Source organism: Anser brachyrhynchus (genome assembly GCF_964034855.1).
Source record: "Anser brachyrhynchus genome assembly, chromosome: 6".
NCBI lineage: Eukaryota > Metazoa > Chordata > Aves > Anseriformes > Anatidae > Anser > Anser brachyrhynchus.
This window is the reverse complement of record NC_137700.1, coordinates 12,440,144-12,465,607: the sequence shown is the minus strand read 5'-3', so window position 1 is coordinate 12,465,607 and position 25,464 is coordinate 12,440,144. Positions and strand designations below refer to the sequence as shown.

The following is a 25,464-nucleotide window of genomic DNA, read 5'->3' as shown; positions in this document are numbered from 1 at the left end:
GTGACTTGGGTTTAGTCCTAGACCTTACCCTTTAGCAAGGCCTTGCCAACCCATGAGTGAGACCATAAACAACAACAAAAATAACTAGCATGCAACTTATTTTTCAACAGATGCATTTACAATCTTTTGGGAAGCTATTTCTAAAAATTGCTGTTTCAGTGGCACTATGATTTTGAACATGAAAGTCTTTTAAGGATAGAGAACATCATCATGTTCTTTGCTCCCCCAAGGACAGAGCTAGAAGAACATGGCACCCTTAAAAGTATTTTCTTGCAGCATCATTAGCCAGAGGATACAGAACACCGTTCCAAGAACACACGTCCTGGATTTGTTTTAAAAAAATACACAATACCTGCTAAATAGTTCCTTCCCACCCAGCTCACTCCTACTTCACACCAGGGAATAGACCCAAACTCCCACCTGACCTCTCCTCTCCCACACAACCCCCCTGTCAAGCAGATGGCAGTACTATCTCAAACACCATCCACACCTCAGTATTTAAAGTCTCACACATTTATTGTTAGTATAAAGTTGCTCAGGAAGTCACATGCCTAGCTCACTGATGGAGATAGCTGGAAAGGAAATCAGCATCCCACTGAGCATTTATAAAAAATATATACCCTGTGTTTCCATCCTCAAAGAGCTGGTTTCCTTGCATTTTATCCAAAGCTCTAGGTCACAAGTTTCATGCCCCCTTGCAGAAGGAGGAAAAAAAGTGGTACTGGAAAAATCTGATCCTGCCAGATATCTTAAAATAGCCTCCCCACCACCACTTTTGAAGGCCTACCAAGGAAAGAGAAATACCAACACAAGTAACTTATCTTACTTTTAATTTATTATTTCTTAATTATTATTATTACTACTCAGAAAGGCTCCAAATGAAACCGCCTTAAGTACAAACTGAGTACAGGAGGTGAAGTTTGCCATATACTTAACAACCTTAGCCTTATGCAGACGCTTTGAAAGCGTAAAAATTCTCGTTTGTTGCACACACGGAAACAGGCCAGTGTTAGTTAGGCAGGTACAACACCACGGGGTTTGCTCTCTGCATCGTTCCAAGCCTCCTCCAGTCCAACTTAAACCCTCTCCCTAGAAAGGCAGGCAAACGCGCAAGAGCCGTGTCTCCCCTAAAAAGAGGGGAGGTTCGCACACAGAGAGGGATAAGTCCACACAAGCCACGCATAACGTGGTAGCTTGGCAGCAGCGCTCTGCAGCAGAAACACCCCGGAATAGGAGCCCGAGGTGGCTCCCCGGGGACCCTGGTGGCTCCCCGGGGACCCTGGTGGCTGTGGGGCGGCCCGGGCAGCGGGGCTCGCCGCCCACCATCTTGGGCGCGACGCGGGCCTCACCTGCAGCGCCGCGGGGAGCCGCCCGGCGGGCGGCCCAAGGCCAAGGGGAAAGCCGGGCGGGCCCGGATCCGGCCCGGGGGGGCGCTCAGGGCCCTGCGATTCCCGGCGGCACCTCGCCGCGGAAACAACTTCAAGCCGGCTCCCGGAGGAAGCCTGCCTCCTCCCTCCCTCCCTCCCGAGCCCCCGCCGCGGCGCCTTGAGCACGCCCGAAATGGCTGCCCGCTGCCGGGAGCGGTGAGCCCCTCGTCCCCAGTCGCGCTCCGAAACGCCACAATTTTAATGGGAAAAGGGGATTAGGGAGAGAGCAGCCGTGCAGCCCGCACGCTGCCCCGGCCGGGGGTCGGGACTCACCCGGGGCAGCAGCCTGCTCGCCAAGTTTCGCGAAGTTGGGAGGAGGGCGAGGCGGCGGCCGGCGAGCTCCAGGGTGCCTCGGCTAGTCCATGGGCACGGTGCGGAGACGCTGCCCGCCACAGCCACCACCGCCACGGGAGCCGCTCGGCGGAGCCGCACCGAGCCGCCCCACTCGCCGCCGGTTCCCGGTGCCGAGGCGGCGCGGAAATGCGCTGCCAGGCCACGCCTGCTCCTCGCACACGCAGCCGCCCTCCACACAAAGGAAGCCGTCCCCGCTGCCTGCGGGCTTGTCGCTGCCCCGAGCTTCCACCGGCCTCCAGGCGGATCCGTGCCCTCTCCCCAGCCGCCGGGGGAGCCCCGATTCAGGCGCCCCCTGCGACAACCGCCGAGGCCGGGCGGGGGCTGCGAGCGACACGGCTCCGCCCCGCCCTAGCGACCACCCCTCAGAGCCCCGCTGGAGGAAGCCCCGTGCTCTCAGCTTGATAATAATAAATATCATTATTTCAGACGATTTTTTAGCCGAGATGGCTGCGGGGCCGCCCTGCGGAAGAGGTTCAGAAAACCGCGAGCTCGGCGGCGGGCCGGGACAGGTCGCTGCAAGGGGCGGCCTCCCTTCCACCACCCTCCCCTCAGGCTTTCGTAACCACAGCGAGCGTGAGGCAATTTCGGGGCAGAACCCTACAAGCACAACCCGAGCGCTACCTAGAAAACCAGAAGCTGAAGGAAAAATAAGCAAATAAAGCTACCCGCAAGAGTGTTTTGAGTCGTCAAGCGTCCCGGGGTTTTTAATCTTTGCTGATGAGGCCCCGGGAAGGCAGGCGTGAGGGGAAGGAGTGGCTGACTCATGGTTTTTAAACCCCTGTGGTGAGCAAGTCAGAGCTCTCACCTGAGGCGGTTGCCACCTGGAAGGTGGGGAAATATCCTGCCTCTTCCATCGACTGCCTACCTCCCCAGGCCAGATCTGGCCACCGGTCAGCCGTCCAAACTGATCCTTGTGTGGAGCAGTCCCTGGACATTGCTGTTACCTGATGGTTACCTCAGCTTTTCTTGTCCCCATCTGTGTTTTGCATCTTGGCCTCCCTGGCCTCCCAAATAATGGGAGAAAGGCAGTCCTGGCCTCATGCGTAGATCAAAGGCAGTAAGGACTGCTCTGTAAAAGGGTTTCAGGAAGCAGGCTGCGTGTGTTGGAGGGCATACACTGAATAAAAGCCACAAGGCCCAGAACACAGACAGAAAACCTAGGCTTTCCTCTGGGGTAGCTCTTTGTACCCCAGTTTCTAGCTTAGATCCAAACTCCCACACACTTCTGCTCTGTGCCTTAAGATCTCCTTAACACAAGGAAAGGTCACCTTTGTTCTCTTCCTCATAGATAGAGCAAAACTATTTTCTTCAGTGCCTCACAAACTATGAAAATACATTGGTGTGCAATAAGGCGAGGCTAAGGGGGGTAGCTCAGCACCAGAGGCACTAGTACAGGCCTTCTCGTATTCTCTATGCTTCATCTGCCTCAGGGCTTGGAGTTCGGGGCTTAATTATTTCCCCAGATCAGCAGCAAGTGCTCCTCACAGAGATGGCAGTAATCTCACCAAGTGTTCAGCTAAACGCCAAAAGGAAGATTTGAGTGAATAAATTGGGTGAGTTTGGTTCTTCTCATCTGCGCAAGGCCAAGGCCGAGAACCAAAACCATGCTAGAGTTAAAAAGCTGTAGATGCGTAACTCCTGTCACACATACCTGTCTGAAACCTAAGTGCAGGTGCACCTCTGGTGGCATCGCCAAGATTCCTTCTCACCCCCTATATGCAACTGCAAAGAAATTCAAAGAAATGTAAATACAGAGGTTTTGATTGTGTCTTCAAAACTTCAAAACAAGAGATTGCATTTGTGAATGTCTTAGGTGCAGGCATTGTGAATGCTGGCTTACGCCAAAGGCATGAAAGACTGAACCCTTCCAGGGCCACAGCCAGGCTCAGCTATCCCCTGTCCCTCAGGCAGATACCATTTCAGGGATCCCATCTGGGACTGGAGAAAGGCATCTTTAATTCTACAGATGAACTTAAAGATTGTTGCATGCTAGTAGCTTCACTATAGTCTCTACTGCTTGCAGGCTTCCCCAAGCTTGCTCAAGGATTTTAGAAATCAAAGTAAAAAGGAATTGACAGATAAAGCTGAAAGAAAATGCTAGAGGAAGAATCACCTGAATGTTAGGGATGATCTAGGTGAAGAAGAGGAACGATGAAGGGTCATTGGATTATCAGGTAATGAAAAGAGGTAGAAGAGATCCTTTCCTCACCTCAGAAGCTATTCCAGTCACCTCGCGGAGCACTGAGCCACATCTCTGGTGACATCCAGAGCCAAGGCAGACGGCTCCAGTATGCTGCCAGCATAAGAGATGAGAAGACAGAGCGAGCAATAGTAACTGCTAAGGCTCAATGGGGGGGACAGCTTTAGGGTATACAGACTGTGGAATGAGGAAGGGGATCCCTGTCAGTAAAATAAGAATCTCCTGCAATTGAAAACAGTCTTGCAAACTGGTCAGTACTAGCAAATTGGAAGAATTTTAAAAGGCAGTCACTTCAGCAGAAGAGAGTGTAATAGCACTGCAGGAATGAAAATGAAAAATCTGATTTTTTACTGAACTCGTGCAGGCTCATGTTCATGCATAATTTGTCATTGCAGTTTCCTCTGGCCACTACAAACATTTCCTGAACTTAATGAATGATGCATTATGAGGAGTAGCTGGTGGAAAATGACAAGACTGGAGCTATTCAGCAATTCCGTACGTATTCCATTGTATATGATCAGCTTTTTCATTACCATCAAGCACAATTTTTCAGTGGAAGAAGTTTCTATTTATGCAGGAAGGTTTCTCGGAATCAGAGTTAAATTTGGAATTTGTGTGTGGTTTTGATAATTACGAGGTTAAGAGAGAGGGGGCTGTGGGGAAAAAAAAACACAGAATCATAGAATATCCCGAGTTGCAAGGGACCCATAAGGATCATCGAGTCCAACTCCTGGCACCACACAGCTACTGGGAAACTGTAAACAGCTTCAGATACTAAGAAATCAATAGCTGAACCTAAAAGAGGAAGTCGAAATAACCTGGGAAAAACCTTTATAAAATTTACGAGATCCGTTAGAAAAAGGAAAAATTTGCACGGAGTTATTCAGATATCAAATAAAATCAGAGTGGTTTAGACTGAACCGGTGATTTAACTTCATCCGTCATTTCTCCACAGCGTTCTCCATCTTCCCAGCGCCCTCTGCTGCTACCAAGTGGTTATTGCACCTGTCTACTCCAGCTCCTTCAAGTAAGAAGCCACTCACTCACTGGCAGCATGTGAAGTTAATACTGCCGAAGCATAAAACATTGGTGAGGATTACAGTGAGTCTGCTAATAATTTATTCTCTCCACATTCATTTAGAAACATTTATATGCCGCAAACTCCACCATTCATCACAGTATAGCTTTCCTTTAACATTTTTAAAAGGTTAAAGGTCCACACAAGTGAAAAGATTGCAAGAATAGATGTCTTTTCTAACAGCTTTCTTCTAGCCTAATGGGGACCTACAGTGTCCAGTTTCTGGCGTCTTTGTTATGCAAATCTTTTACTGCAGAAAAAAATCGGGTTTACTGCTGACCTTCGTTTTGGCTAGGGAAGCAGTGACATCCAGTGGCTTAGGGATAAAAAGAGCTTTTCTCATTCTTTTATTTCTGTCAAAGTGCATCACAGGAAACACATCAGAAAATGGCAGGGATCCCTTGGCATTCCCTTCTCGTTGTGGATATTTGCAAATGACACCAATTCCAGGCAGTTTGACAGCCGTGGGAATGGATAGCCCACACAGGGAAACAAATATGCAGAACAGGAAACAAATAGAAAACACCCTCTGAGACAGACCATCATTCTCACGAATTTAAAAGGACACTGCAGACAGGAAACATAATTGGCATTTTAAAAAGTTCAAGTAAAATGCACCTTCCTATATTAGACCTACCCCCCAGCTTACAGCATTTTCCTTCTCGTAATGTTTTTCTTCTAATATAGTTTCTGTCCTGAACAAAAAGATGAATGGCAGGCTTTCAGAGAAATGAACAAGGGGAAGGTGACTGAAGAAAAATGACTATATGGGAGTTTTGTTGCTCGTGCCCAGGATAAACAATTTTTCAATTAGTGTTTCCACCATTAAGAGTTTCCAGTAACCAACTAGGTATTCAACCTAGATGGTATATTTGATGCACTGACAAGTGACTTATTTTGTTAAATTAAGAAAAAATCAAAACATTATATATGTATAGGGAACTGAGCCAGCAGAGGTAGCTGTTGGCACAACAAAATCAACAACCATTAAAAATATTTTTTAGTGAACACTATACATTTAAAGAAGAAAATGTTTTCTTAAACTAGATATTCAGACCTTGCAGAGTCTCCATCGCTGGAAATACAGATAAAACTTACCTGTTCCTCTTTTATTATTTTGCTTTTTTATTTCTTTGAGACTGCCCATTTCAAACCCCTATTAACAGCTCCTAGGCACCACATATCTTCCATCCTCTCCACGTGTATTCTGTCAACACAAAGTTCAGAAAGGATGAGGCAACTCGAAGTAATCCCAAGGTTGGCTTAAATACATATATATATATACAGTTTATCAAGTAATTATTCTTCTGAACATTTTCAAATATCATTTAGACCTTTTGCAGCTCCAAATTTGAGTTGATCTCCAAAAGATGGGGTTAGAGAACTTTGAAATGTGGGTAAATTTACATAACTTTCAAATCAGTACACTGTCCCTTTAGCTGTTTACATGAGCTGTCACTGTGAACAGTGGCAAAAGGCACTCTCCCAGATCTGGAGGTCTCGTGTGGTTACTGTACACATGCCTTTGCTGAAGCTGACAGACCACAGAGAACTTGCAGACTCTGCAAGTATTTTAATAATAATCCTCAAAAAGACTCCATGGGTCTTCCCAAAAACATTTCTATGCTAAGTTGCACATTTCATCATGTTGTAGCATCAGTGATGTATTATGCTTAACAGCCACTGTACTTCAACTAAACAGTCTAAATGCTGGACATAATGGCTTCCTAACTCTATTTCCAGGATCACAAAACACTGGCCCTTTTGGTAGGATAACAGCAGGGCTGCAACCCCATGGCATCCTTCTCAGCGTGATCAAGGGCCTTGTGGAGTCAGAGTGGGTGGAATTCAATTGCACATCCACAAAATCATAAGTAGATGCTCTTTAAGTTTAGCAAGTTCTAAAGGCACTTCACTTTATCTTACATTTCTTGGAATTTATCTGGCTTTCAGCCCATAGTCCAAGGACTGTTTACGTATTTCAAATTTCATGTTTATGTGAAATGCATAAACAGCCCTTGGAACAAGGCCTGAAATCCAGATCTCTGAGATCAGTACCTTTTTGCCTATATTTGTGCAAGCTCTGTCCCCTGCAAATGGCAAAGCCTTACAGGTCCCACTGCAAGTAAAACAAAAGTCAGAACAGGAGTTGTGATCTAGAAGTCTCCTTCTACTACAAGTAAAATCTTTCTTAGTAGTAACATTGTGCATCTCTAAGCAGCAGTAGTTCCTAACCTTTCTAGCATCTCTTCTGTGTCTCCTACCCCTTGCACACCAAAGTAACAATATGTATACTGAAAACAAGTGTCAAACAAGCACTCATGTTATGGGTACTCCTTTTCAGTGATAAAAAAACAGGGCAAAAAGCCCGCAGACAATTCTTCATTTCTTGAAGCAAATTCTTGGCAGTTTTCTGGCTGCTCTGGATCCCATTCAGAGGAGCTAACCTCCACTTCATCATTTTGTACCTCACTCTTTTTGACACCATCATAAGCAACAGCTACCTAAAACCTAAAAACTAGGACCATGCTTTTGGCTTTTACACCAAAGATGTGAGAGCACAGTTGATTTAGATTTCTCGAAAAAAGAGAAAATCAAAAATCAAAACCTCACAAGATGGACTCTAGTCCCATCTTTTAGCCTTTTGAACACCTTCCTCTACCCAAACATTAAATGAAAAAGGAATGACTACAAGGGGGTTAGGAATCTGAAGTTTACTATACTGCTGTTATTATAATGCTGTACTTCCCTAACAGGGAAAATTGTCTTGGTATTTGCTCCTGCATACTAGTAATGTGTTATTATTTACATAGAAAAACGTTCTTTACCAATATCAGATACCTTTATACAACACCAGGGCACTTTTTTACTTAAGTAGCTAAACCAAGTAAATCAGCATACTTGAGAATATGTGCATTAGCATTTAGCTGAATTTTCTGAAACAAAGGTTGGAAGAGATAGACGAGTGATGTTAACCCTGCAAGGAGGCTGGATGGAGTTATCCTTGTTTGCTGCCAGGGCTCATTAGCTCTAGTTCACCACTGATCTTAGGGGCATAATTACCCAGGCAGCTCAGAACATGGTCAGAGACAATACATGGTTCTCTGCCCCATCTATGAATCCTAGGAGAGCATTTATGAAGTCCGTATCATGCAGTGAATTTGCTAAGCAATCAGCAAAATAGACTTTGCTGCCCTCTACCCTGCAAACTCCTGCTTCTTCCTCCTCTAAAAACAGTCCACCACAAATTTCAGCTGATAGTAAGCATACATGTCCAATTTGCATTTAGTCTTCAAATAAAACTTGAACATACAAATCACTCAAAATCCTTGCTGCTAAGTGCTGTTTCAGGCAATACCAAACAACAGACAACAAAGAGCATAAATATTTGCAGTTAAAATTAGGTCTGTCTGGACAGAAATATTTAAAAGTCAGGATTTCATTAATAATGATGAAATTTCAAAACTTGTGTAACTGATTTAACACAGACCAATGCCAGTCCTCAGTGTTTGTGAAGTTCTAGTTTTTGCCTTCTAGGTTTCATATAGCCAGTATTACTATCCCCGAGGCAACAGCACAAAGCTGCATCAGGGAACGTTCAGGCTAGATGTTAGGAAAAGGTTCTTCACTCAGAGGGGTGTCAGGCACTGGAACAGGCTCCCCAGGGCAGTGGTCATGGCACTGAGCCTGCTTTTGGACAGCGCTCTCAGACACATGGTCTGTGTGGAGCCAGGAGTTGGCCTCAATGATCCTTGTGGGTCCCTTCCAACTTGGGATAAGTCTATGATTCTAGTCTCCTAGAAACACAGACATGGTTAAATGTAAATGAAAAACAAAAACAAAAAACAAAGTGAAGACATTTCATCTACATAAAATTTTATTATCATTCAAACTCTGCATATACGCCATTTCTCCAGCCTTAGCAAAGCTCCCCTAGGTAGACAGGCTTTCAGTCAACTGTCTCTGACTGAAAACATCTAGGCTACGTCAGATTTTAGACCCAGCCTTTCATTAATACAGTCAGACACAAAAGGCCAGCTGAAACCCTGACCACCTGAAAGGCTGCAAAGCAACAACAACAAGGAAGGTTTTCATCAATTATTACATTTGAATAGAGAATCTTTCCTCTGTGCTGATCACTAAATAGTTAACAGGCGATTGAACTGCACGTTCAAGAAACAGATGCATTCTACATTTCAAGCTGTGATCAGAAAAACGTGCAACTATTTTTCTGCTTCTGAAGCTTGTGGTTTTATCTTCTCAGCAGCTTCAAGGACAGATGGAAGGCTGACTTTGTCACCAAATTCTTTCTCACGATGTTCCAGTAGAACACCCTAGTCAAAGACAAAAAAGAGAAATTCATACACTAATCCTGGTCTCTCTACAGGAGATCAACTGACCAGCAACTGAATAATGACAGAAAATAAACCTCTGGGCTCCCAGGAGGCATGAAAGCCTCCTAGATGGTTTGCAGTACCTGTCTTCCTGCCCCAATCACATATACACCTCCCAGGGTGAATCCTTCGCCTTCCAGGTTACCGCTATAGCCATTTTTCCAAGCACGGAAGAAATTTTGCCAGACTCCAAAGCGGAAGAGGCCCGACATCATCATTTTTCTCCTTCGTGGACCATAGAAGCTTCTCTGCAATGAGAAAAAAATCTCAAAGTGAAAAGGACTTTTCCTCCCAAATGAAAATCGGGATAACAGACAACCCGGTATCCAAGAAGGGCTGTAACACAGAAAAGATGAAAAGGCAGAACTCAAAAGCTATTTCACCTGAACTAATCTCTTTAACACATGAATGCTTGTGTCCAGACATCCAATCACTGTTACTGCCACCCTTCATGAGTTGCTTTTTTTCAAATGATCCACAGCTATTTAAGCACCACAGACATCTACATCCACATTGCTGAGAACAAGGGTGCTTTGTGATAAACATTTTTTCTTATTTCTGAAGTGTAGCAATATAAGTGTTGGTCAAGAGGTAACAGTGGTGCCAAGTCATGAAACTTTAACAGCCATCTGCTTAGTTTGCCTTTTTTAAAAATTGTTTCCTTCAAACAGGCACAATGGGGAAGGAAAGCAAATATACCTTTTAGTTGATTTTGAATATTAGGTATTCTTTTTTCTTCAAAAGCCAAGTGATTTTTAAATGGGTCTTTTGAGTTAAAGAGTAAGAAGATCCCTGGTTTTGTAGGACAGACTGGCAATACAGCACCTGTCTATGTACTGGGACAAGCCGCATACCACAATGTTGAATTACTTGCATCTTTCACCTTCAGACCTTGAGTCATACATTATAAACATCAACAAGTTACACAGCCAGTGGAAGAAAGTAATAAATATTAATAGGCTATATTGTTTATCTGTTAAAGGGGAGAAATAATCCTGCAAAAACATTATCAGTGCATAGCTACAGAGCGGTTTGTAAGCTGAGCAGGTTATATATAGAAAAGCAGAGCTAATTAACTTCTTAAACTACAATGCTACTAAATGCTTTTTCATTAAGAACACGTTCTATCTATATCATACAAGCTCTTCAAAGAGGACATCCATAAGGTTGTTTTTAAGCAACGTCCCCTGTCCCCCGCCAAAAACCAACGCACTGACTTCATTATACCTTTTCATCCAGAAAGATTTCTCCTTTGAAATAATGCTGAAAATCCTCCACTTCAGTCCCTATCTTCTCTTTCACAACTGCATAGAGAGGGACACCCAGCTTGGACAGCTGAGGTTTCAGAGAGGAAAGCTCAGAAGCCTCCTAAAAAAAAAAAAGGAACAAACATTTCAGGAAGTTAGTTAGAAGTTGGAAGCTAGAAAGCTTCACCTTGAATTCCAGAGCATCAGAAACACATACATTCTAGCTTGAAGTGCAAAACAAAAACAGACCTATGAATCAGACATTTAAGCTAGCTCTACTGCTAGGCAAGTCTTTATTGTGCTTACTGGAATTTTCTTCCCTAGGCAGGGAAAGAGACTTTTGGATCGTTCACTGGATAAAATATTAAAATCCTGGACAATACAGTTTTAATTCAAAGTATAGATTGCCTTGCTTGTGCCGGGGCTTCAACTATTTTTAAGTATTTACAGAACAGTGAAGAGATACTACCTGCATATCACTTAACTTTCCCAGGCCAGAATTTCACATCCTTTCACACCAAAGCAGGGAAACACATCATTATGAGCCTTTATGCAAAGCACTTGAGGGCTCCATGCAGAAGTATAATAAGCAAGTCTAGAGTTAAGTAGTGGAGTGAAAATGCACTCTCTGTCCTAGATCCCCCTGTGAAAACGATCAGGTCACTTCTTCATATACCTTCAGTATCTCAGAAGCAATAGCACTTTTTGTAGTGTGTAAGCACATAACGGTGTCAGCAGTCATCTGCTGACTTTTTTGTTCTGAAGGAACCCCAGCTCTCAGTTTGAACAGCAGCCTCCAAGGTTTCTCCAATGGAGGAAGGTCGTTTTTTTATTGCACAAAACTCCCAGAAAGAACTCCACGCAACAACAAAAAAGACCATTTACATCAACACCCTCAGCCAACTAATGAAATGCCTTAACTCAAAGGTTTGTAGGATATCTAGAACTTACAAGTACCAAGGAACACACAGATAGGGGTTAACAGAGAAGACAAAAGACATTAGAGAAAGACACCAGTACGTAAAAGGGTAGGCAGAACATTCCAGTTCACTACTCTTGATCTTTTTCAGAGGAAATGAGGAAGGATGAATCAGCATCACAAGCAAACAGTGAATAGTAAAGTGTGAGACTTAAAGGATCATAGCTTAGGCTTGTTAGAACTTTCCCCTCTTTTCTGATCTTAAAGACTTGCTAATTATTTTCTGTTTTCCTCAAACAAAATGCTTTATGATCCTCCTAGAAGGGAGGTTAATAGCAATTTTATCTGGATTTATACAGTTCAAAATTCTCACAATAAACAAAACAAAAATCTGTATTGTGACATAAGTGTACATGTCTGAAAAAATGATGTTCCAGGCTAGGGAAGTAGGGCTCCCTGTAGGATCAGAAATCACCATCTCTAGCGAGATAAAGATACCATGAAACCCTGATTATCCTTTTGTGTTTTGGAGAAAGGCATTTCAGCAATTTAGTGTGGGGGGCAGCGGGGGATGTGTCTCCTTCATTTACAGGGAAGGGAGAGAGCAAAAACAAAGTAAAGACATAGTTAAGTTTTAAAATGATATAGCAACAGGAAGCAAAACAGCCTCTTTTTGTGGGCAAATTACAGCATATAACAGCTGTATAGTTACTGTCCTTATTGTGGAGCTGCGACCATTCCATCCAGTCCATGAAACTGTTTTTCTTGCATTTGTTAAAAACAGACAAGCGCACCCTGGCAGAATACTTCCTCCCTCCATCAGGGCAAGGACAAGTTATAAGATCAATTTCCATTTTGTTTTGTCTCTCTCCTAGTTCAGCTATGGCTCTTCTGCTACTTTAGACTGCTTGAGTTGCATTTCACCTACAATATTTAGCAAGCCCATGGAACTTCTGCAACGGCTGAAGCACTGGATCACTACATGGCTGGATCCAGACTATGAGTAGTAGAGCTACTGTACTGTTGAACATATGCTATTGTAATAATAAAAAAGCAATCTGATGATTTAGGATAGAGATGATAAAGATAAATGACTCCCTATTTAAGTCTACAGCCCTCAGAATTTCTCAAAGGTACAAAGAAATAATTTCAGTAGGATTTGTGACATTACTTTGCAGTGGATTAATGGAAACGTCCTCACCACTGGTACCAGCTCAGTGATCGATAAAGTAGTATGGTCATTTTTCAAACCCATCTCTGTGTCCAGGGACATACACGTACCTTCTTGGTGCAGTCAACAAGGGCAAAGTTCGACATCCTTTCCAAAGCGTAAGATAGTGGGAAACAACTGTAGTTTGTCTCTTGCAAAAAAATAAAAACCTACAGCCTCCAGATGAACAGATATGGCAAGTCACCTGTATCGAACTATTCTAGCAGCTCAAAAGCAGTGACAATGGGGAAAGAAGTAGTTTACATACTATGGAGAAACCTTGATAAATAAACAAGGACAACTTTCTCAGGAGAAAGGCAAGAGTGAACTCACAAAATGATTTGAGTATACAGCAATCCAAAGTAACTTTAGTTTAGAGAATTTAAAATCTTTTTCAAACATTTTCACCTTTAAAATACAAAACAATTATTTGTCATAATTAGCTGAGCAGTACAGTGACTGCCTCTGTTAAGAGTTCGAAGTTTTGAACCAAAAGAAATAGAAAATTAAAATTTCTCCCTTCCTATTTTTTTCCTGCATGAAAAAAAAATCAGTTCTTTAAAATGGTCTCTTTACTACAACTTAGGAAGTTAGCTTTAAAAATAAAAACAACCAACCATTAATGAATTCCCATCTGACTCTATCCAAAAGTCACAGAGACAGGCACCCAGCACATTTTCTTCCTGCCTACACTACACCTGTTCAGAGAACAGAGTACTTTAATCTCTAACCTTTCTTAAGTCCTACACATACTTAAGTGGTTATTACTGATGGGAGCAGATCCTTTAATTAAGCGGTTACAATATAAATTACCCCATTTTATGGAGTAGTGAGTAACAACATAATAGCTATTTTCCCCCATAGCTATGAGAAAAATAATGGCCAAGGCGCAAGTTATGGCTGTTTCCAGGCACATTTTACATTCAAATTGCATTTCAAGTGTCGCCTCTCACCTCCAGCCAAGATGCCTAATGCCAACTTAAGGATCTCAATCTTGTTTCTCAACCCACCTTGTTATGAACCAGTACCAGTTTGCATACAGAGTCTGTGACGAAACATGGAGTTTCTGCAACAGACTTCTGCAAACAGTCTCTTTCAGACTCCTTACCTTCCTGCCTCCCCTTCAGCACCCAGAACAGTGAGGGACTCCCCTTTATATGCCCTCTTTTTTTTTTTTCCCCGATGAGCTTTATCTGATGAATTTCTTCCAGTCCTATCTTTGTCTGTTTTTGACTAGAGATTACCTGGCTCACAGGATTTATTTTGGGGATATGGAATATGACTATCTCATAAGACTCATTACTAACTGTATTTTGGGTAGTCTCCACTTCTAATTACTGTGGGCTAGATCCCTGGCAGATGTAAAAACATCAGGCACCAGTTGCCGTCAAAAGGAAAATACTCAGGACCTAGACTACACAAACTTGCTGCAAAGAAAACTGAAACTAAGTATGCTGTTAGCTGGTGACCGTTTGTGCTAGAAAACAAGAAACTTTCAGAAACTCCAGATGTATCTGATGACTGTCCCATTCATCCCCTCCCTTTATTTAAGGGAAATATATGCAAGTAGAGCTTAATTGCTCTTAATTGATCCCCAAACCCAACAAGTACCTCTCTGCACAAAAATCATCCAGGTCTTCGCACAGCCATGATCACTGCACCGTTCTTCTTCCATAGTTCTCCTGCTTTGAAAGTTCTTTGTTCTGTTTATACAGGAGAAATAGCATCAGCAATAATTATCAACCACTCTTATTTATAATGATTAATGCTTTGAAGACTAACATAAAGCACTGCAGAGAATTCCACATTCAAATACAGTTATATTACAGAAATTTTCTATGTGCCTAACAGAATATTACATGCTTTATTGATTTTTTTGGTGTGTGTCATGGTTCACCAACTGAATTACAATTTAAAATAGACCTTTCAGATAGACAATTTAAAATAGACCTTTCAGATAGACAATTTAAAATAGACCTTTCAATTGTAGCTGGTTTTCTTTCACCAGAATCATCTGCTAGCGAGGATACCCAACTACTTCCTGTAACTAGGAAAGACTAAGAAAAACTGTCTAGATTCCTAATGTGACCTGTGTGAAATCTTCTATCCCCTACAGAAAACCTCCAGTTAGGGAACATTAATCCTTCTAAACATACTTCACTCTTCTTCAGTGCTTCCAGCCCAAGCCTTACAGAGGGGTTCTTATATAAGCCCACTTATCAAAGAATGAGGGCTCAAACATCCAGAGTCTTACCTGATCCCAAAGTTTTTAGCTCAATCTCCTCCAAAAACTCCAAAGTAGCCTTTTCTGGCTTGGACAAAAATAAGTCTGTGTTAGCAAGGACAATCCCTGTTACAGCTGCACCAATGGCTCCAAGACCAACAGACCACAAGCCCATGGTGAAGATTCCAAAGTCAGGTAAAAAGGACATCTCTGGAACAGGAAACAAGAAAGCAGCTCTAACACTGAACACTGATGATGCCATACAAGGAGGAAATGGATTAAAACAACAACTAAAAACTCACATGGATATTTTGGGGTTGACTGAAGATGATCTGTATGTCTATTAGTGTCCTGACCTGGGTTTCAGGTTTCATCACAGTTCTGCTCCTGGCCCACATCAAAAACATCAGAAGGTAATCTTACCTTTTTCTGGTACCAGATTGGCAAGAACATTAGTGATTGAAGTCCTCAAAATACAATGGGGAGGAATGGGACAGAAGCATATGTGGGTAATACGGAACCTTTAATAAGATGGTCTCTATGTTAGCCAGTACCTTCAATTATTACAGTAGGACAGTGGTTTCTTTTTTTTAAAAAGTGTTTGTAAACTTATTTTTTCCTATTTTAAACAGTGCATTTTACAAACATACCACAGAAGACTTTAAAAAACCTCTGTGCAGCTCAGCATAACTGGTAATCTTTCCTGTTCCCTACAGTTACACACTACAACCAAAGCAGGCACAGGGCCAAAATTAGAGCTCAGAAGGTGTCCCTGCACACAAAAACATGTAGACTTGCAACCTTTTTATTAGGCACAGCGATCCTACATTACAGACATGTTCTGGACAGCACCTTTTATATGCAGACCAACTTCCCGCTCTTTCTAAAGCGGATCATGTAGAAATCTCATCAGGAACAAACAAGTTAAACTCACACCCATCAGTTAGAACGGATAACTTTGCAAGAGAAGCCCTTACATGTGCTGGCTCGTGATTTAAAAGCACAAATGCTGCTTGTTATTACCAGTGATTGGTTTGGTAGCTTTTTTTTTTTTAAAAAAAAACAAAACGAGCAGCCATGCTTCTCACAAAAGCCTTCGAAACTCAGTCCTGACCCTTGCACAAGTTTCACAAGCCTGGAGAGGGCTGACAGCCACCTTCCAGTGAGGCAGTATCAGTTCTGCGGTGCAGGAACGCAAGCTTAGTCCTGCCTAGGGGTCAGAATTCAAGATCCAACTACAAGCAATAACTGGTACAAAAGTCACTGAATTTTGGCAGTATAAGAAGTCACTGCCTGTCCACATCACAGCAGTTATGTGTTATAAAGGGCTGCAGATTTATTTCCTAAGTCACCCAACTTCAGTATTGCACAAATATTTTCCAGAGCCATCTGCAAAACCCCATTCCTTGATATACTGCTTTGCTGAGCATTACTGCCTGTATATATAGTTCTGTTCAGAAGAGATTTTCTTCCCCATAAATACAGGAAAAATATCACTGTTTTGAATTGCGACTAGCAGAGAGACACGCATCATCTTTATCTCCACAGCTACCTTTTGTGTCAGAGACACATTGCCCAGAATTTTCCAGGAAAAAATCTCCTTAAAGACTATTTCCATCCTTAAAGCTAGTTCCAGAATAATACTGATGATCAAATGCAACCAACTACCAATCTGCAGAAATCGTTAGAAACACTGAATAAAGTTTTATTTTGTTTTGCTTCTAACACCATACTTGGTGCCAAGGAAGACCTTATCGCAGTATCTAGAAACGTGAGCAATCCAAGATCCTGAGCAGGAAACAAGGGCAGTTTACACAAACATACTGCAGATAAGAGAACTTATTCTACCCAATTTCACCGCTTATTTCTAACACAGGGAACCCTTCCTTGTCCTTAGCTCCTTTGCCTACATAAGTTTTTCAGGCATAAAGTCATACTGTAACAACAACGTGTTGATATCTGCCTGTAACTCGTATCAGAGACCATTCTGACCCCAGCCTTTGGAATGACCAAAATGGAAAGTGTGCTGCTGTAACGCACCAGAATCCTTGCGTTAAAACTTAAAATCTCCTTGGCATACCCAAAAGGCTAGAGCCCTGTTCTCTCCCAGCATTGGTTGTCCAACTATTCCTTCCAAACTTCTCTGACCAAGACCTGTTTTTCCTCTTCATTCTTAGATACGAGAAGAGAGGGCAATAAATACCAAGCACTATTGCCATGCACGTTTCATTTGTATACTAAAATGCTGCCAAGTTGTTGGCAATTGACAAACAAGCAACTTCTCACACAGCTTTTCATTTCCGTTAGCGTTATTGTCATTGTTAGCATTATTAGCATTGCTGAAAGCCAGCTCCACTATTATTTTACATCCACTCAGTTGTAGCCGCGGTAAAGAGATTGTTAATCTTAGCTCATCTCTTCAGTCTAATTGGGCACAGCTCAATGACAAAAGAAAATGTACTAAATGCGCCAATCTTTTGCTATTTCACTAAGCAGGGACACGGGAGAAGCGGCTCTACAGGGATACCGAAATCCCCCCCTGCCAAGCAAGCACCACAGTGAGCCGCTCTGAACAATCCACACGGGAAAGAGCAGCAGGGGTTATTAGAAACCCGCTGCCCAGGCAGCTGGAGCCCCGACACATCCCTTGCACCGCTCTGCAAGCGAGGAGCCCACAGCACCACCAGCAGGGCGGGGCCAGCCACCAGCTTCCCCCCTCCTGGGGTGCAGCTTCCGAAGCAGCAGGTAACCCCAATTCCCCACCATCCCTCCGGCCCGACCACCACCCGGCGGGAGGGCAGGACGGGGCTCCCCAGGACCCCCCCAAGCCCCCCGTGTGCGCACTCACCCGGGGAGCCTCCGCGGCGGCCGGGGGGAGCTGGGGGCGCTCCGCCGCCGCAGCCGCCGCCACCCGCAGCACTGAGCGCCGCAGTCGCCCGGCGGCGGGTAGGAAAGAGCAGAGCTGCCCAATCCGCTGCCAGATCGCTTGGAGAGAGCACAACCGGCCCCCCCCCCCCCTTTTTTTTTTTTTTAAACTGAACCCATGCTTACCCTCTTCATAGGGAGGGTGGGTGTAAGGAACAGGAGGGAGTGCAAGCTTTCTTGAGGCTGAGAACGCCGTGCTAAGCTCTAAATTCTGAAGTGGGGGTTTTGTTTGTTTGGATTTTTTTTTCCTGTAGAACCATGCATTTTTACAATAAATATTTTGCTTATATTTCAGTCCATTCTACTTCAACACTCCCCAACCCTCCAGCACACCCAAACAACACAAACTGCTCTAGAAACAATTAAACCATCACACTGTTGGAAACAAGCTTCAATAGAGAGGCTATACTGGTGAATTAACTCGGTGTTAATGTAGTTTACCAGCACGTTACCAGCTTTCACGGTAACATCCCTTCACCGAAGAGCATTATTTTCTCTGCAACTATCAGACCAGCACACTCTCAACTCTGCTAACTTCTCCAGGTCTCAAAACCTCCAGAAGTGGATGCGCACTTCTCTTTACAGAGATGAGAGACTAAAGAGGGGGGAAAAAAGGGGAAAAACATCTTTTTGTGTGTTTTTGTGGTGGCCACAAGAGATCTCCAAGATAACAGTGACTTGTTTTCTGGTCTGTCAGTACTCAGCTAACCAAAATTTAAACAAGCTAAGTCTTAATCCTGCTCTAAGTGCCAGTTGATGGTCTTCACTTGTGTCAAGACAACCAATTAAAACATGGCTCTCTAGATGCCTCATTTCCCTCCCACCCACAACTAGAGAAAAAAATGTCATTAAGAAGATAGCTATCCTTAAACATTTATTTTAGCAGTGTAAACAGGACCCATTGCAGCTGTGACAAAAAATACTGGAAAGTCCGTGTATTCGAGTTGTCAGTAAAAGTCATGGTAGCACAGACTATCCTGCATACTTTTCTTAAGAATACAGCTGAGCAGAAGTGGAAACATTCAACCAGCACCGTCACAAGCCAGACCGCACTAGTACATAGCCCCTAGCCTAATGTCTTTCACCAGTTGTTTTTGGCCACTGCTTTTTCATCCCTTCTCTTCCCTCCCATCTTGAGCCTAAAAATCTTTCAGAGCTTTGTCACAACTTGCATATCTCAAACACAAATTGAGCTGATGATTTTTTATGAAACATTCTCCCCACAAATGAGTCATCAGGTTGCAAATATCTTTGTAATTAACTCCTTTTAAAGAAAATTTACAATTCACAATAACCCGGTGACATGCTCATCGGAATTTGATGAGCTTTTAAATACCCTTAAGGATTGCAAAATAGAGCAACCTATCTCACTTCAAAATCAGCTCTGCTTTACCCAGGGATTGGACTAGAGAACCTCCAGAGGTCCCTGCCAACCTACATCAGTCACCCTTTAAGCACCAAAATCAATGAACAAAGCAACCTCCTAACATTTTTGAAGGCAAGGATGTTTTTTTTTTTTCCCCAACTTTCCCCCCTTCTTCCTTTCTTTTCTTTCTGTCATTGTAAAGATCCTGCAAGAAATCATTCCTTGTGTCAACAGCAGCTGTCACCTTTTCAGGCTTCTTCCCAGCCTGCCCATTTCATTACCGATCTCAGCACAACATTGCACTGGGTCCCAGCTGAAGAAAAAATCACTGTGTCAAGCAAGCAAACCATACTCCTTCGAGAGCAAGTTGTTAGACCATATAACCTGCCCCATTCTGAGAACATTTTAAAGAAATCCAACATCTCGACTACACTTTCCTTTTGAGCAAGGGAGAGCTCTCATGCTCTTTCGAAATCTTCCATCTTGTGAGGGGCATTCAGAGGGAGCTCAATGTTGGCTCTGGGATGACAAATCTCTGCTCAAGCAGCGAACTAGAGACGCCACGCAGATGGGAGGCAGCACTGGAGCACAGTCCCACAGAAGCACCATGTGAGGATACTACAGGCTGAATTTGCTGCTGGGGGCCACAGCTGGAGAGCCGCATACTACGGGAGGCTGCAGAGGTGGGGAATGCCACCAGCCCCGCCGGCTGCACACCACTGCTCAGCAAACCCACAGCGCACGCTGCACGCCTGGCAAAGGGGTTCTCGGGTTTGAACCCTGCAGTAAATACTAAATATTAAGTTACATTTCCCCCCTTTTTCGCCTTCGTAGGCCTTAACTGTATTTTAACCTTCACGCTCCTCACGTTACAAGGAAATTGTAATTACTCGTTGCTGAAAGCACGACCACAGGCTAACCGACAGCAGCTCCCACTCCAGCCCAGGGGCAGCGGCACCGCGCTGCCGGCAGCACGGGCGGTGCCGTGCGAGCACCTCCCCGCGCCCCCGGAGCGGGTCAGGCAGCCCCGGGGACAGCCCGCAGGGACGCCCCGGGCATTTCCGAGCCTGCGCAGGGCGAGCAGGCCGGGCACCGAAGCCGTCGCCGCCCCGCCGTGCCTACTTACGGGCAGCCCGCGCCTCGCCGCCGCCGGGCACGGGGCGGGCAGCGCCGCGCCGCGGGCCCCGTCTCGGTCCCCGACCCCCCGGCGGCAGCAGCGGGGCCGAGGGCACAAGGCAGCGGCCAACCCCACGCGCGCCCCCGAAGGCCCCGTGCCCGCGCTCCCGCCGCCAGGCCCCGCCCGTAACCACCCCTTCTCCTCGCTCGGATCGTGGCCGAGCCGAGGGGGTCTGTCCCCCACGACATAAGCATTAGGTGCTGTGTTTAAATGCTCGGGAGGCGGACGGACTGCGGGTGAAGCCCGCGGGCCACGGAGGCAGTGACCTTACCATGGGAGCAGTACGATTAATGAGGCACTTAGAGGGCCTCGATAGCTAGATATAAATATACCGCGCTCAAGAACAGACTTGCTCAGATAAGCCAGCCAGTAACAACATGTCACAACACCACTTAGCGAACGCACTCTTCAGTTGCTCGTGGTCATTAGGCACCACTCCAGTCAGCAGCCCTGAGGACTTGCCTTTGCTGTCCTGGGACTATTTCCTGAGGGTTCTCGTTAACCTGGTAAAACAAGAAAGTACTAACGATGGCAGCACAGCCTGGCCTGTAATACAGCAGCACTTCAGGAGAATGGACTTAATCCCTCCATGGACGGTACCAGAGGGTCTACGTGCCAAATGATCAAAAGTCACCGTTTCTCAGCATGTTCCAAAGTCATCCTAACCCAGCAGCTTCTCTTACCTGGGAGTTGCCAGACAGACGCATGCAACTTACCCCTTGTTGATGGTTTCTGGAAATGCTAACTGTATTTATCATCAGTGCAAAGCTTGGCTTTATGAGGAACCTCACACAAACCAAGGTCCCTGCTAACTGGAGGCAACAGCACTGCCACAGTCCTGACCTAGCACAGACCGAGCTGTGCTCACTGGGATGCACCAGGAGCCACCACCCAACATCCACCTGAGCACCCTGGGGTGCTGCCACAGAGGTGTGCTGTGTCTCAGCCCTGCTCCTACAGCACAGCGCCACTGGACAGCAGCACTCAGCCCTCCTGCCCCATCACATCGCCCTGCTTAATGGAGTCACTCAGACACATCTATCAGCAATTTAAGAAAGAACCTAAGGAAAATTCGAGGTGGGAACAGCATTACCAGACTGCCTGAGAGCAAGCACTAGGGAGTCTGGTAGGACTGCAGGGTTTGGGGTTGCTTAATTTCCTCAGAAATGCAAAGAACTTGTATTTGCAAAATAACAGCAAGTAATCTCAATGATAAATTTCAGCGAAGGCACTCTACTTTGTCTCCTTAACAAGCACAGGAAGGTTCTCTGTAAACACTAAACATAATATGCTGAAATGGCTTTCTTGCTCTTTGTGAAAAAGAATCAGCACTAAAATATATGCATCTTTGTCACTGTGACACAGCACTCTTTGGGAAAACAGCATTATGACAAAAAGTGTGATGGACAAATTTGGTCAACCATCATCATATAATTAAAACCCTAGATTCTGCAGGCTGTCAGCATTCCTTTCTTCTGAATTTTATAATGGCCGTAGCTCCAGCTGTCAACATTTGGCAATGGTAGAATTGTAGCTCCCACTATTTTTGTTGCCATGCAACACAAGCTTTTTTTTCTTAATGATCCTTCTGCACATTACACCTCTAACAGTCTGGCAGCTGGCCTCTATTTAGAGAATAGAGGGAATTTGGGGAATAGCTGGCCTCAAGGAAAAAGAGCTATCACAAGATGAAAGCATCTTATTCTTTTCTCCAAGTAGAAGTCCCTGACAAGCAGTTGCAATAAGCAGTTAATCAGAGAAGTGACTCTGACTTCATTTATCCTTATTATAACAAGAAAACACAATGCAGAAAAATCTAAGCCCGCACACCTGGGATTAATCCAGGAAAATCTTCCTGCTTTAGTTTATAAAGCAGTGAACCCCTTGAATGCATGCACACTTCTAGTAGATACAGAACTCAAATATAAAGAGCATCATGAGAATACTTTAATCTAGCATTCTCTAAATTTCCAGACGCTCGCATTCCAGGAAAAGTTACTGTGTTGTGTGAGTGGAGTTAAAGCGGCAATTCTTTGTCCTCATTAGATAGCACTGCCTTCATTACTTTAGAAAGGTAGTGGGGTTTTGGCAGGAAAGCTGAATGGGAAGTTAACTTTGTTTCTGTCTTTCCCTCTCAATAATTTAGTTTGTCCATACAACTATTCAGATGTTAATTGCGCATTTTTCCTGTAAATGAAAGAAGTCTGACACACACTGAAAGAATATTTCACAGAGCAATAGGCACCAACATTTTCTAGTTCTTGGGTACTGAATAATGCTCTTAAAAAGCACATACTCTTCCTGCTTTCATAATTCACTTGCATAGCAGTTATACAGCAGAATGAGTACCATTCTGCAAACCGTGTATGTAATTAAGTTTCACTAGCATGCCAGTACATAAGTCATCTGGCATGCACTGTATCAGTATGCTAAAACATGATCCTAGCATTACGAAACTTTCAATTCATGTACAGAATGACAAAGCTGTGTGCTACTTCAGAAGTTAATTATTTCTGTTTCTTGTTGGTTCATGCTTCTATAGATCAGCTTTAGATTAAGGGCGTTGTTAGATAAAATGCGTTATATAAAAGACCTTTTCTATCAGGAAATACGGGATCTCAGAAGCAATGGGGTAACAGCAGTGGGCAGGATCTAGGTCCTATGACTCTGGAAGGATTTCCAGACTAATTAAGTCTGGACCAACATGCACGTGTACAAAAATACAGCTTGAACTTTTCACCCATTTCCTTCTGAGGGCATATCTACACAGATGCTGACACAGGTTTCAAACAGACCAGGCAGTAGTCATCTCACTTGGAGGATGTACATACTGACACAGTGCTTGCTTTCAACCTCATCCTGATTCTTGGGAAAGAAAAACAATCTATCAACAGCCTGGACACAGACCAGAGTTATCTCAAGTTAGATCAGGGCATGGTAGTCACTGAATAAACCACAGGACCTGCAGGTCTTTTGAATGTTTCATTCAGATGAGCACTTCATATTGGGAAAAAAAAAGAAGAGACTGGTGCAACACCATCCATCTGGACAAGAACAGGAAGAAAGAATTAGTAAGTCTTCTTAAAGGGTACACAGATGCATATACAAATCTCTTTTGGCAACAGCCTAATAAACACTGAATCACAGAAAAGCCTATCAGTTACTACAATAGGTAACCAACGCCTCTGGAAAAAGCTGATGAGGTCATTAAACCTTCTGTGTTTTTCAGTCCAGTAACTTCACACCAGACTGACTTTGCATTGATCCCCTTTTTATATCACCTTTTTTCAAAAACAAGTTTTCTTTAAGGTATGATGTTTTACATAATTACCATTCATGAAGCTCCCTCCACTTTCTACTTGTTTACTGTGTTGGCTCCAGCTAGCTTTATGAGTACTGAGATGCTCTGTTGTAAGGGTAACCTCCTGAACAAACATTAACCTTTCAAACACAAGCTCAGAAGCAACAGATACAGGAGTCACCTGCTCCCACAAAAGCAGGCACTCATGGGAACAAAGAGGAGCATTCAATCGATCCAGTAACTCAGGCATTGTGAGGCACACAGTTGAAACAGTCAAATACAGTAATAAGGAATTACAGAATTTATGACTGAGAAAGAAGTAAAGCACCAAAAACATCAGTTAAGTTCACCTACTAAGGAAAAATCTTCCTTAAACTTAAGTATTACAGAAGATGTGAAGATACAGTGAAACAGTTTCAATACTGGCAAAATCATTGCCTCAGTGGAGAACCCATCCTATGCTATGAATAGGACAATCCGTTGCTCATACAAATATACTTGCGAGCTTACATGAAATATATGTGCCTTTTTTTTTTTTGCATTGCTTAGTATAATTAAAGCAAAATTGAATCTAGGTGGTCTTGGTCTGTAGTTTACTTATCTTGTTTACTTAAGTGCTACCTGTACTATGTTTGTTACATTTTTAAAGTCTTCTCACATTAGGTAGGACACTGAGGTCAAGTAAAAATTGGTTATTACCTGCTACTCTGGTTATGAGAACAGCGATCAAGCTTCAGGCCCTACAGGCAAAAACAAGCTCTTGAGCATCCCAAAATACCCACACTGATACCACTGAAAAGGCAATAACTCCGTATTTGAGAGATCAAGGCATTGGAGGAAAATAGTTATTCTACAGCAGTCCTGGTTAACTGCCCACTACTATCTAATTTTTGTTAAAATCCCAACACTCAAAACTGTTTCTGTGCTTTCTCTTTCAAGTTGTTGGGACAAAATTGACAGGTTTCATCCTTTACTATAAACCTCAAAAGTCTAATAACCTTGCAATCTATACAAGTCATTAGTAAGGCCAAGGCTGCTTCTAATACTAATAGATCTAAAAGTGCCCTACATTGTCCTTAAGACAGCTCATTTCAACATTCAGTCAATTTATTTCACAAAGTTGGTTCCATATACCTAGCAATAGTAGTATAATTTCTTTTAATATATGCACTTACACAAAGCTTGGAGGTGGCCAATTTGTAAGATTTAATATAATCTGTTGATTTAGCTGTTATCAAAAATTGTTCAAGAACTAAAGAACAGAATGGGGCTTTCTATAAGAAATCTAGGCTTCTCCAGTAGCAAATGAGCTGCTCTTAATATTTAAAATCTGGGACAAAATTTCCATGACCTCTTCTGTTAAATAAGATCTAGGTTAGAAAAGCAAAACAAACCTACTATGAAAAGCTTTGATGTCAATCTGGGTCATTTTGACAGAACTTGGCTAGGAATCAAATAAACATCCCAGCAAGCCTCAGCCGTAACTCCTAGTTGTAAGGTAGCAATGATCAGGGTGCAGTAAACTTCTCATCCTGAAGAGGTACAGCCACACATTAACCATAGCCTTAGAGGTAAGCTCTTAATCTTCTTATCACACTGAACTATTTGTATGTGCAACTTTTTTTCTGCTAAAGCAAAACAA

General features: G+C 43.6%; 2 protein-coding genes and 1 long non-coding RNA gene across 13 annotated transcripts in view; 1 reads left to right on the top strand and 2 right to left on the bottom strand.

Moving 5' to 3' along the window:
• The window catches only part of TSPAN14 (tetraspanin 14), a 40,254-nt gene extending 37,705 nt beyond the window's left edge, over positions 1–2,549 (bottom strand). For 2 of the 5 annotated variants that reach the window (XM_080596417.1, XM_080596418.1), the window contains exon 1: positions 1,701–1,910. The gene's annotated coding sequence lies outside the window, so the exon portion shown is untranslated. Of the gene's footprint in view, positions 1–1,700; positions 1,943–2,446 lie in introns of those variants that run through there. The other 3 variants (XM_080596419.1, XM_080596420.1, XM_080596416.1) reach the window with 3 other exon arrangements.
• LOC308196824 lies at positions 1,350–17,895 on the top strand. Of its 4 annotated transcripts, none has more exons than XR_013952418.1 (4): positions 1,350–1,583; positions 4,377–4,476; positions 4,937–5,070; positions 17,550–17,895. It is a non-coding gene; the product is annotated as an uncharacterized lncRNA (long non-coding RNA). The 4 variants fall into 4 exon arrangements; XR_013952421.1 differs by lacking the exon at positions 17,550–17,895 and adding an exon at positions 9,447–9,546; XR_013952419.1 differs by lacking the exon at positions 1,350–1,583 and adding an exon at positions 2,691–3,334.
• Positions 8,919–20,624, bottom strand: PRXL2A (peroxiredoxin like 2A). 4 transcript variants are annotated; one of them, XM_080596441.1, is made up of 6 exons: positions 20,471–20,624; positions 15,084–15,263; positions 14,441–14,532; positions 10,681–10,821; positions 9,537–9,701; positions 8,919–9,393 (listed from the first exon to the last, which is right to left on the bottom strand). In XM_080596441.1, exons 2-6 carry the CDS (start codon positions 15,259–15,261, stop codon positions 9,283–9,285), a joined length of 687 nt encoding a protein of 228 aa, XP_080452567.1. In that variant the 5' UTR covers positions 15,262–15,263; positions 20,471–20,624; the 3' UTR covers positions 8,919–9,282. The 4 variants fall into 4 exon arrangements, with proteins under 4 accessions (XP_080452567.1, XP_080452568.1, XP_080452565.1 ...); XM_080596442.1 differs by lacking the exon at positions 20,471–20,624 and adding an exon at positions 20,235–20,257; XM_080596439.1 differs by lacking the exon at positions 20,471–20,624 and adding an exon at positions 17,902–18,059.
• Between the last annotated feature and the right edge of the window lie 4,840 nt (positions 20,625–25,464).